This window comes from Verticillium dahliae, genomic scaffold (assembly GCF_000150675.1).
Source record: "Verticillium dahliae VdLs.17 supercont1.10 genomic scaffold, whole genome shotgun sequence".
Taxonomy (NCBI): Eukaryota; Fungi; Ascomycota; class Sordariomycetes; order Glomerellales; family Plectosphaerellaceae; genus Verticillium; species Verticillium dahliae.
The window spans coordinates 177,724-188,705 of NW_009276922.1; the positions used below are offsets into that span (position 1 = coordinate 177,724).

The 10,982-nt window shown below is 57.4% G+C and overlaps 4 protein-coding genes across 4 annotated transcripts in view; 2 read left to right on the forward strand and 2 right to left on the reverse strand.

Annotated features, from left to right (window-relative positions):
• Window positions 1-297, reverse strand: part of VDAG_05350 (uncharacterized protein) — a gene marked incomplete at its 3' end in the record, with an annotated part of 2,149 nt that extends 1,852 nt beyond the window's left edge. Inside the window, exon 1 of the mRNA XM_009652245.1 lies at window positions 192-297. Within this exon, the coding sequence (XP_009650540.1) occupies window positions 192-248 (57 nt within the window). The 5' untranslated portion in view covers window positions 249-297. The remainder of the gene's footprint in view (window positions 1-191) is intronic.
• Window positions 298-2,517: 2,220 nt separating this feature from the next.
• On the forward strand, window positions 2,518-3,715 carry VDAG_05351 (CRAL/TRIO domain-containing protein; the record flags this gene model as incomplete). Its single annotated transcript, XM_009652246.1, has 2 exons — window positions 2,518-3,203; window positions 3,268-3,715. 2 exons carry the CDS (start codon window positions 2,518-2,520, stop codon window positions 3,713-3,715), a joined length of 1,134 nt encoding a protein of 377 aa, XP_009650541.1.
• Window positions 3,716-3,952: 237 nt separating this feature from the next.
• Window positions 3,953-4,816, reverse strand: VDAG_05352 (uncharacterized protein; the record flags this gene model as incomplete). Its single annotated transcript, XM_009652247.1, has 2 exons — window positions 3,953-4,503; window positions 4,597-4,816. The coding sequence occupies 2 exons, from the start codon at window positions 4,814-4,816 to the stop codon at window positions 3,953-3,955; spliced, it is 771 nt and encodes a 256-aa protein (XP_009650542.1).
• Window positions 4,817-10,368: 5,552 nt separating this feature from the next.
• On the forward strand, window positions 10,369-10,889 carry VDAG_05353 (endoglucanase-4; the record flags this gene model as incomplete). Its single annotated transcript, XM_009652248.1, has 2 exons — window positions 10,369-10,726; window positions 10,843-10,889. 2 exons carry the CDS (start codon window positions 10,369-10,371, stop codon window positions 10,887-10,889), a joined length of 405 nt encoding a protein of 134 aa, XP_009650543.1.
• Between the last annotated feature and the right edge of the window lie 93 nt (window positions 10,890-10,982).

Below are 10,982 nucleotides of genomic sequence, written 5' to 3' on the forward strand. Positions count from 1 at the left end.
TTCCAAATGTGACAGTTGCAGTGCGTATGCAGCAGAAACATGGAAAAGACTGTGCAGTGCAGTGCAGTGCGGTGCAGTGCGGTTGGACGTGGTGTTAGGTATGTTGAAAGTGTAGGTAGGTAGTGCGATGCAGGCGGTGGGCGGGGCGAGTGGAGGGTTTAGGATGAAGAGAGGGGGGGGGGTGTTCGTACGGTGCTGATGATCTTGCCAGAGTTGTTGATGATGGTGACCGTCTCAGTGATGGCCATGATGGCAGCGGCCCGTTTCGGTTGTCGTGGTCTGGGTGTGTCTGAGTCTGATTCTGGCGTCGGCAACGACGAGCGACAATGCTGAAGTATTGATCTCGACCTCTCGCCGGGAGAGGGAGCTGTCGCCGTCAACGGACGAGCTTTGGTTTGGGGTCGCGCGGACAAATGCGGTTGAAGAAGGGGGAGAAGAGTCGGTCAGTGAGGGCGGAGGCTGGATGGAGCCCACTTCAGACCCCGCCGAGCAAGACAAAGGTCGGCGGTCAGAGGATACCTAGAGTGCCTCGTGTCAAAGGCTGGTGGGCAGGTACCGGTACCTTAAAACAGTAGAGCAGGAGGGGCCGGGAGGCTGGGCCCGGGTGGAGGCAGGAGGACCCAGCTCGACAGGGCAGGAGGGGGCCGAAAGGGGCCAAGCCGGGTGGCAGGAGTGGCACTGGAGGCCTTGGGACACTGTTTGGTCTGTGGCCGGGCGCCCTGGGAGAGCAGTCGCGAGGACGTCTGGCGCTGAAAAAGTGGCACTAGTCCCCACTGAGCGACCACTAACGCCAATGACAGAGATCCGCTAAGCCCTCTGAGCTTTCCCGATCACTGGGGCCTTGAGAAGGGAGCCACAGTGGATTGCGAATGGCGGGGGGCTAAGACGACAGCTTTTCCGTCCTCATGACAATTGATGCGCAAGGAGAGGAAACGGGGAAACGGGAGTGGGCAGAGAATGAGGCGGCCAAGTGGACGACAAAGATGCGGTGGGGGTTTGGGTAGGAGGACTGAGGACTGAAGACTGAAGACTGAACTACTGTAACCTCAGGTTGGACGGGCATGGGGGGGAAGAGGAACTCTGCTGGGTTTTAGAGGCGCCGCCAGTTCCCTCCTCTCTCGATTTCTCTACCTAAGTACCTAGGTACCTAGATACCTGCCCAGCTACCTTGACTAGGTACCTACCTGGTAGGTAGGTAGGATCCTTGGACTCTGCTCTCGTCACCATGCTCCGAATGTCAGATCGGGCCTTGATCTGGGCTTCAACCCCCGTCGTGTCTCGCAGCTTCACTCTGCCTCCGTCATATCGCGTCCACACAATGCCGCTGACGGCAGACGCAAACTCAGTTTGACCCCCTTTTTGCTGGGCTCGAAAAGGCCTCTCAACCCCCCCCTTTACCATTCAGGGCTGGTCCCATGATTGGCCATCGACCGCCTCCTCGCGCTCACCACGCCCAAGTCGCCAAACACACCCAAGAGACGCACGCTGCAACGGCGCCCGAAGGTGCCTGATCGTTTCTGTCCACTGGCGCGCGCACATGCTCGCTGGGGCCTTGATTCCCGCCATGCTGTCTCGCCCATCCCTCACTTTTCCTTCTCGCTTCTTCTCTCCTGACCTGCCCTCCATGGCTGCTGCAGGCAGCACGCACGATGAGGTCGTACCGCCTCAGTCCTCACGCCCCGCGGGAACAAGATCGGTCGCGAGGCAAAGGGCACAGCATGGCGCGTTGAGACGGCCGGGCCGCTGGGTCTGGGCTTCCGGCGGCTGGGTGAGTGGGTGAGGGAGGCAACGGGAACGAGTGGTGACAGGTGGTACAACGTCGTCCACTCCCTTTTGCGGGTCGCGTCAGGTCACTTGGCACCTCATCCAACCGTTTGACGTCCTGGGCCTTGTGAGGGTGATGTGATGGAGGGGATGCGAGGCGCGCGAGATCCGAGTCGCGTCTTGGGCGAGAAGTCATCGTTGCCGTCTGCCATCATCGCTCGATGGCCCCTCCTCCCCCTCCCCCCTTTGCAGCTGCCGGCCATCCCACTTGTCATGCTGCTACTTGCTGGTGTTCGTTGGGCCGCTGTCCGTGCCAATGTTCGACATGCCGCGCGAGGATTGGCAGCTCCGTAGACTATGTTGCCGTGAGCCATAATTAAAACAAAACAGATCTGGCTGCTGCCTTGTTCCTGATATCACGAGATTGCTTCCTAAGCATCGACAGGAGCATGCTACCAACGAAGGTGCCCAACAATCGCTCGCAAGCACCATGTACCTGAGATAGGCGCCTAGGTAGGTACCTATACCAAGTACAGAGCTAAGCCACGTGATGTGACAACTACGGCGGGCCCATCCGCGGGCGAGGTACCCGGCCAATAGCAGCCCCGCACACGGACCCTGATGTCTCGAGCCTTTGGAAGCTCGAACTCACTTGATTGAGAACAGGTGGTCTGTCATCCCATCGTACCATTTGCCCTATTTTTTCGTCTTTCCTCATCAACTCATCAATCAACAGAGATCACCATCATCAACATGGCCGACAACAAGCCCCAGGCTCCTCTCGCTGCGGAGACGCAGCCTGCTGCCGAAACGGCCCCATCTACGACTGCCGAGGCACCTGCTGCGCCAGCTCCAGTTCCTGCGGCGGACGAGAAGCCCGTCCCTGTCTCCACCGGGACTTCTGCCCCTGCTGCTGAGCCGACGCCCGCACCCGAGGCTGCTGCTGCTGCCTGTGCTGTTCCTGCTGCTGCGGCTCCCAAGGTCGAGGAGCCCACGTCAGCGTCTGCTCCTGCGGCCGAGGCCAAGAAGGACGAGGCAGCCGGGTCGGCTCCCGCTGAAGTTGCTGCCCCTAAAGCTTCTCCTATCCAGCAGCTGTGGGCGGCTGCCAAAGCCCACTCGCACTCCGAGATCTGGGGCGTCACCCTTGCCGATCCCGAGAGCCATGTCCCCTCGCAGATTGTCTTCCAAAAGTACCTGAACGCCAACGATGGTGACGTCCCCGAGGCTGTTGACCAGCTCACCAAGACCTTGACGTGGCGAGCGCAGGCAAAGCCCCTCGAGCTCGTCACCAAGGCCTTCTCCAAGGACAAGTTTGCTGGCCTTGGCTATGTCACCTCGTACGGTGATGCCGCCGACCAGCAGAAGCGTGAGGTGTTCACGTGGAACATCTACGGTGCTGCCGCCAAGCGCATGTCCGAGACGTTTGGCAACCTCGATGAGTACGTCGTCCCCTCGTTGGCCTCTTTCATGTAAGGTACAGACAAGACTGACACACGGCCCCAGGTTCATCGAGTGGCGCGTCGCCCTGCAGGAGCTCGGCATCCAGACGCTCAACATTGGTGCCGCCACCAAACCCATCACCGCGACTGAAGATCCCTACAAGATCTATCAGGTCCACGACTACCAGTCCATCTCCTTCCTCCGCCAGTCCGCCGAGGTCAAGGCGGCGAGCACCAAGACCATCGCCGTGCTTGCCCAGAACTACCCCGAGCTGCTCAAGGAAAAGTTCTTCGTCAACGTGCCTGCCATCATGGGCTTCATGTACGGCTTCATGAAGCTCTTTGTCGCCACCAAGACGGCCAAGAAGTTCCACCCCATGACCTACGGTTCCGGCCTCGCCAAGGAGTTCGCCGATGCCAGCGTCGAGGGTCTCGGCGAGAAGCTGCCGCAGGCCTATGGCGGCAAGGGCGGTGACCTGGCCACCGAGGGCAAGACCACCGAGCTTGCCTGAGCACTGTTGTATACTCTTTCGCACGTTTCGTTGTATAGTCCTGTTGAAGTTGGCCACGAGTTGTTGCTTCCTATACCCTCCCAGCAGCAGCGTTAGCCATCTGCATGAGCCGGCACACCGGCGTCCGAATTCAAAGTACGGCATTAATCTAGTACATCCCTTGCGGGTGGTGTCTATCTATCGTTCTCGTTTGTGCATGTTTTTCATCATGGTCATTTGTCGTGTTTCTCGGCCGCATCATGTCAGCAGTGCGCCTCCCCGCTTCAACCTCCAGCCCTCCCTGACGAGCCAATATCCCGCCATCAACGGCGTCGTCAGCAGCGCCAAAACCCCACCCATCACCCCCTTGAAGATTTGCGGCGTCCACGTCGCCTCGAAGAACCAGTCTCCACCCCTTTTCTCGCCCACGGCAAGCAAGATGCCAACAGACGCCGGCCAGCAGAGCGCGAAACTGGCCAGGATGATGACCAACACCCGCGGCCCCTGCTGCCGCAGCTCCGCCGCGCCTCGCTTGACGCGCCCGCCCTTCGACGGCTTCTCGCCCTCCGAGCCCTGCTCGTCGCTGTCAAGCATCAGGAACCAGCGGGGTAATGCGCTCGTCGGCTCGGCGAGGAAGCCGATCGGCCGGATCCCGCCTTTGCGCAAGTCGCGGTTCACGAGGACTGCTTCGAGGAGCCACGTGATGACGCACTGGAGGACAATTGTCAGGGCGGCGTCGCCGGCGAGGGTGTTTGGCAGCTGGAAGAGACGGATGGGGTTCTTGGTGAGATTTTGCGTCGTGTACATTGCTAAAGATGTCAATTTTTTTCTCTTTTTTTTTCTATTTCTTTCTCGTCTTTTCTCTCCCCCATCGGCAGAACCGCAAGAAGTAGGGGACCCACCATAGGCAATGGCAAAGTTGATGCCACCGGAAAGCACGAGGGCGCCGAGCCCGTCGAGGATAAAGAGGTAGATGAACTGGTGAGTCGACAGCTTGTCCGTGGCCTCCTTGCCGCCTCGGGCGTTGCCGGTGCTCTCATTGGAAGGCCGGCCCGCTTCCGGGTCTGTCGACGCCGTGCCGTTCGTGTAGCCCGAGATTGCAGAATCGCGCTGCCGATCCATGGTGACGTCGAAGCCTGCGGAATGGCATGCACGTCTCAGCGTTTACATACACGACGACATCGCGAACGCGTTGGCGAGGGCTCAGCCCATCTTTAAGGGATTGTTCTTCTTGGTCTCCTCGTCCGAAAGGGGGTCACCCTCTTGGTGTCATTACGCTTCAGGCGCGCATCGCTGAGACTAGACCCAGGTGAGGTCGCTAGATGATCGCCGCTACATGCGCATTGGGACGTCTGCCGGGGCCTACCCTGGACCCCCCCTCGACAGCCTGATTGGCAGCCCGCTGTGCAGTGAAGGGAGGGAATGAAAAAAGTCGGTCGAGGGTTCCCTCCCACTGCCGGGCTCACGCGGTGTGGTGGGATGATTCGCAGCGCCGGGTCACGGGCCACGGACGGGTCTTGGTTTGTCGGTGGTGCGCTCCAAATTTACGTGCGAGTCAACGGATGGGGAGTGTCTCTGGGAGATTTGGCAAAAGCGCATGATGCGCTAGTGAGGTGTTTGGCGTGCTCGCCTGGACGCTTGACGGCGCTTGACGGTTGACTCCGCCCTCACACGCTGTTGTCTTTGTTGGATCTTCAGGATCATGTCTCGATGTCCGTCTGCGCCCACGAGAATGCCATGGGACTGCAACGCGAGGTGACCGCCCCTCTTTGTAGGTGACGTGGTAGCTGCACTAGATGTCTTCTGCTTGGCACTGCAGAACTTTCGGGTTTCGGCACAAGGTCTCTGCCCACGTATGGATTAGCTAGCAGGCCAGCTTCAAATGTAAGCGCATTGAAATGCCGAAACGAAGTGGGCAAGCGTGCAACCCTCCGGCCTTTGGCGAGACTTGTTGAAAGTATGCCTGCATTGTCACATGGTGTTGTATGGTGTCAAGGGGCTATATGTCTGGCTGACATGGTCTTTTACAAGTTCGCAGCCTGTCGCTACAGACTCGAGCACATCAGTAATTGAGCCCTACAGAATGGAGATGCAGCTCTGAGATTATTGGCAGTGCTGTGTCGCAATACCTCGTCTTGCTCCCGCCCTGGGGCACCATGTCATGCTGTTGCCGTGCTTCTCGCCCCATTCGACTCGTCTGCGTGCCGGCGGGCTTTCCTACCAGGGATGGATCTTCGCCAGTCATGTCGTTGTTTATCCTGTCAACTCAAAGATCCACTCATAAAGTCGCCTGGCACTGCGTCAAAGCTGCCACTCCCTGGGCAATCTGCAGAAGGACTTTCCTGCAAAGCCCGGCCACATTGTCTTTGGCTCGAACTCAATTCCGATCTCGTGAATCTCTAGTCTTCATCATTGAGGCACGACCATCGCCGTTCCCGGTATTTTGGTCGATTTGCCGGGAAAAGCCCTGCTCAGTTGCCAGAGCTTAGGAACATGGCGTGGCGAGTTCGGCACGCTGATGAAATGGTTCATGTCGAGCTCCTTAATGCGACACGTGGACAGAAGCACCGACAAGGATGAAAACCCCGACGCTTTTGCGAAATGGACATTGTGAAAATTCAAAGAAATCGAAATTTGCGAGCGAGACTGTTAAACCCAGTACCTGCTCATCTTAAGGCGTGTATGTTGAGCCCAGGCGTCAATATATATCATCCCGACGCACATGCAACAGAAATACTTAGAGTCAATAAGCTGCGAGGAGGCATCCCAAGATACCATCCCGTAGTTCTATTCCGGTAAGCCTTGGTCTTGCGAGAATTGTTCGAACAGGTTCGCCAACATTGTAGCGACAAATGATTTTTGAAACATCACGCACACGAAGAGGTCAGGCCATATCCTGAGTCCAAGGGTGCAGCCAGAGTCTAGGCTTCTGCACGAGGTCATGAGCATTCTTTCAATGCATGTCAGGAGGTTCCGCGCAGCATCATCCGCATTCTGCTGGCAAGGTATCTCGCGGGTTTCGGGACCAGCGTCCTCCAAACCAAGCCCCTTGTAGATGAATGAGGTCCCAAAGCAGCACATTGTGTATCTACTGGAACCTCGGTACTGGAAAGGCTTATTTAAGACATCCCGCCTGTCCACTACGGTAATAACGTGTATTCAACGATTCAGGCGTAGTCACGGGGCCAAGACAACATTCGTCCTCACCAGTTCGAGGCCCTATCATGCAACAGTGACAGCATCTATTCAGGAAGATTCTCGATGAATATTCCCCAGTCTTGAACCGCAAATACTCTTGATCCTCGGAAGACCGTGAAGTTGCCTCGACCAGCACCTGGAAGGAGAAAGATGTCATGAAATTTCTGATCCATGTCATTGAACCTCAACCTTCGAAGCTAAATGTTCATCAAGGTTATGAATTTATCAGTTTAAAATGGAGAAGTTTGAGATGTCAACCTCCCGGCCATTTCTCTTCGTGCGATCTCACCATTCAGATGGGCTCTCAACTCCGTCAGAATACAGAATGCTGTCACCACTATAACCGCATTGATGGATCTCTCGTCGTGGTAAGAATATCAGAGATAACCAGGCTCAAAAGAGGACTGTAAACTCTTCCCCATGATGTTTAAGTTCCTTCACACGGGTTGGCCACCTTGTCGAGATGGAACTTGCCGAGACAAACATCAGCATGCGTGATTACTCATCCGTCGATCTGCTGGTCTCACTGACGGCAAGACGGCTACAACGAGCGTCTCAGGACCAGGCATTGAGTTGAAATGCACATCTTTATCATCTTTCCATCTGAGACAGCGGTGTGCGGATTTGACTAGACGGTCAAAATTGCTAGGAACCCTGAAAACGCCACATCCTCGCCAAAATCGAATATTTGACGAGAGTGTCCCCATCTTGTGCGGTCCAACATCAATGCGCAATTGTCGTCGCATGAATGGCTGTGGTGACATGCGGCCGCTCCCTGATCGACTGGCTGTGTGGAGTAGAGCGACATCGGATCAGCCAACACCTATACCACACGTCTTATGATCGCACAAGTCCCGATGTAACTGCCACGACAGTGATCCCGAATGTCTCTCCAGATCAACGCAGCATCAGTCCACGGACAGCGGGAGATGCTCGATGGGTGCTACAGCTCGGTACCAAATGACAACCTGTGGAGACTTTTCGCGTAGCTTCAACTTCGCACCTATAGATCCGTGATTTGGTCCGTGTCCACAGAGTAAGCATGCCGGCACTTGCGAGGCTCAGCTTTCATTGAAGACGGCAGAAGAAGAAGAATCAAGGACACAAACGGGGGGGGGGGCGACGTGGGGGATTTCATAGTCATAGGAGCTGTACCGCTGCTGTCCACGACCAAGAACGCCCAGCAGCCGACATTTCGGAGGCGGGTCAAGAGCCGTCTGCCGAGAGGCTTTTCTGGTGGAGGGCAATATACAAGAGGCAGGCAAGAGGACCGAGAGCGAGGCCCCAGGGACCAGGAGACGCGCAATCAAGCCGAGGCTCGCAGGGAAGTCAAGGGCCGGACCCCATGGGCATCGACAGTACGGCGTTGTCGGCTCGATTACCGCAAGTTACCCTGAGCAGACATGCTGGCAGAGCCAACGGTGTCAGGAGAAGACATGATGATGACCACCTTGTGAGACAGCTTACACTGCAGAAGGATCAGACAGAAGGCAAAGAAAGGATTGCAGTGTTTGACAGCGGCGGCTAGCGCCTGGGCTACAATCTCGGTAGGGCAACCCGATCGACGTCATTATTTAGTGCGAAATTGAGGTGGAGCTATGCATCGGGCTCTGGGCACTAGGTAGGGATAGACGAGGCCGCCGCGAGTTGCAGGTAAATTGAGTCAGTACGGGGAGGGGGTGGCCAAAGACGCCCTCCCCCGTCCCCTGTTTCAGGAGAGCAGCGGCTCGAGCTTGGGACTATTGGAGCGAATAGGATTGGGTATATCGATTGAAGGGGATCTTTTATTGGTCATTATTCTCGTCAGCCCGCTTCGAGCGTCTACCCCTTAGAGAGCGGGACTCTGATACAGGCGTGGTCGATGGGACTGCTAGGATTTTCTCGGATTTTCTGGGATTTTCCCAAGGGGCTATACGACCACATGGCCTACTATCCAAGTAAGCTTCTTTCATAGCGCCGTCACTATACTCATGGGTGTATGGAGTAGCACGATGGCTGGACAATACCTCGGAAGCTTGAACAGACGGGAAGCCTGCGAAAACCCCGCAGCCGTTGTCTTTACAGTAGATTAAGTCAACACGGCAGACCAACAATTGATGTTTATGACGGCCAGTCCGCCTGGAATAGAGTGCCCAACCCAAGAACAACCCCCTGACCTCGACCTCGACCTCCAAACATCGCTGTGTCCAAGGCGTTAGCCCCAACGGCGTCAGGCTGTCACTGTCACAGACGCCACCTCTCCCCACCAGTTTCCTTCCTTCTCCTCGCCTTTCTCATCTGCTTCATGCCGCCAGCGTCGCCGACCCCCGTCCGCCCAGCCTCCAGTGCACCACAGCCAGCCCGGCGACCAAGCTCTATTCGGCATGGGCCGCCGTTCCATCGTGGAGCTGTGCAGTCTGGTACGATTTGATCGCATGGCATCGCCGGGTCCCTCGCATTTGCCAACCCGGGAAGAGCGCCTGATGTGACGCTGGCAGCTTGGACAATGGCCGCGTCTGAGCATTTGCGCATCACCGCTCGTTCTCGTGGGGCCTGATCAGCCCATCCAGCAGGACAGAAAACGGCGGCCGAGCGGGAGCGAAAATCATGGTTGTTCGTCTGATCTCGTGAATGCAGTGCGAAAAGAAAGCGATCAGCCCAGTCCAGCCCAGCCGGGCCCCTCTTCACCCCTGCTTTGCTTCCCCTGCCAAGCCTTACCTGCTCCTGGGCCTCTTCATCGGCCCCTCTTTCGTACGCATCCAGAGGTCGCTAGCTGGCGCTCGCCTGATCCCTGACCCTGCCGCTGCGACCAAGGCCGGCTCGCTTGCCCAGCGCGCGCTTCATTTGCGATGAAACAGCATGAGAATCCTCGGCCATGCGGCCGGTCTGGTGGGCATTTTGCCAGTCTGTTTGCACTTTTTCCGTCGCCCTGCGCCAATCGGCTGCCGCTCAAAGCCCCATCACCCCGTGCTGATGTGCTCAGAACTCCCTGCAGGGGAGCCGCGCTCACGCTCACGCGCATGGGTCTGGACTGGAATCATGGACGCATCTGGCGCCAGATCCCGAAGATGACAGGGGAAGGACCATCAACAACGCCGTCTCCTCATGGCACCTGTCGTCCGTGGGGTGATGACACCAACGTAGCTCAGCCGGTGGCACAGCAGATGAGCCAGAAGGATAGCAGAAGGAATGGGTCGGCATGTCCCCACGTCCAGGTTTGCTCATGATGGGATATAAGGACTCGATCTCACCACTCTCCAACGGCTTTTCTCTTCTCCTCTCTCTTCACCAGGCTTTCAATCGCAGTTTTTCATTACTACATTCTCTTTTTTTCGCAACGGGATCATTCCTTCTTCTCTTGCACATTCATTCTTTTGAACTTCATTGACTGAAGTATTCACATTCTTTCTGCCAGCGGCATCTTCAACTATCAACTCCATCTACCAAAACACCAACCACACCACCAACTCCCAACTTTTGGAAACCTTTCTGCAAAAATGCCTTCCTTCAAGACCAACGCTCTCCTCTCCGCCGTTGCTGGCGCCGCCTCCGTCATGGCCCACGGCCACGTCGAGAGCATCATCGCCGACGGCACCCAGTACGAGGCTTTCGGCCTGTCCAACGCCTACAACGCCAACCACGCTCCCCTCGTCGGCTGGTCCACCACCGCCCTGGACAACGGCTTCGTCGCCCCCTCCGCCTTCGGCACCGGCGACATTGCCTGCCACCGCGGCGCCACCAACGCCGAGGGCACCGCCGTCGTCGCCGCCGGTGGCGAGATCTTCCTCCAGTGGGACACCTGGCCCGAGTCCCACAAGGGTCCCGTCATCGACTACCTCGCCTCGTGCGGCAGCGGTGACTGCACCACCGTCGACAAGGCCTCGCTCGAGTTCTTCAAGATCGCCGAGGTCGGCCTCATCTCCGGTGCCGGCTCCTCCGGCACCTGGGCCTCTGACGTCCTGATCGAGCAGGGCAACGGCTGGCTCGTCAAGATCCCCGCCACCCTCGCCGCCGGTGACTACGTCCTGCGCCACGAGATTATGATCTCCACGCCTCCGGCCAGCCCGACGGTGCCCAGAACTACCCCCAGTGCATCACATCCGCGTCACCG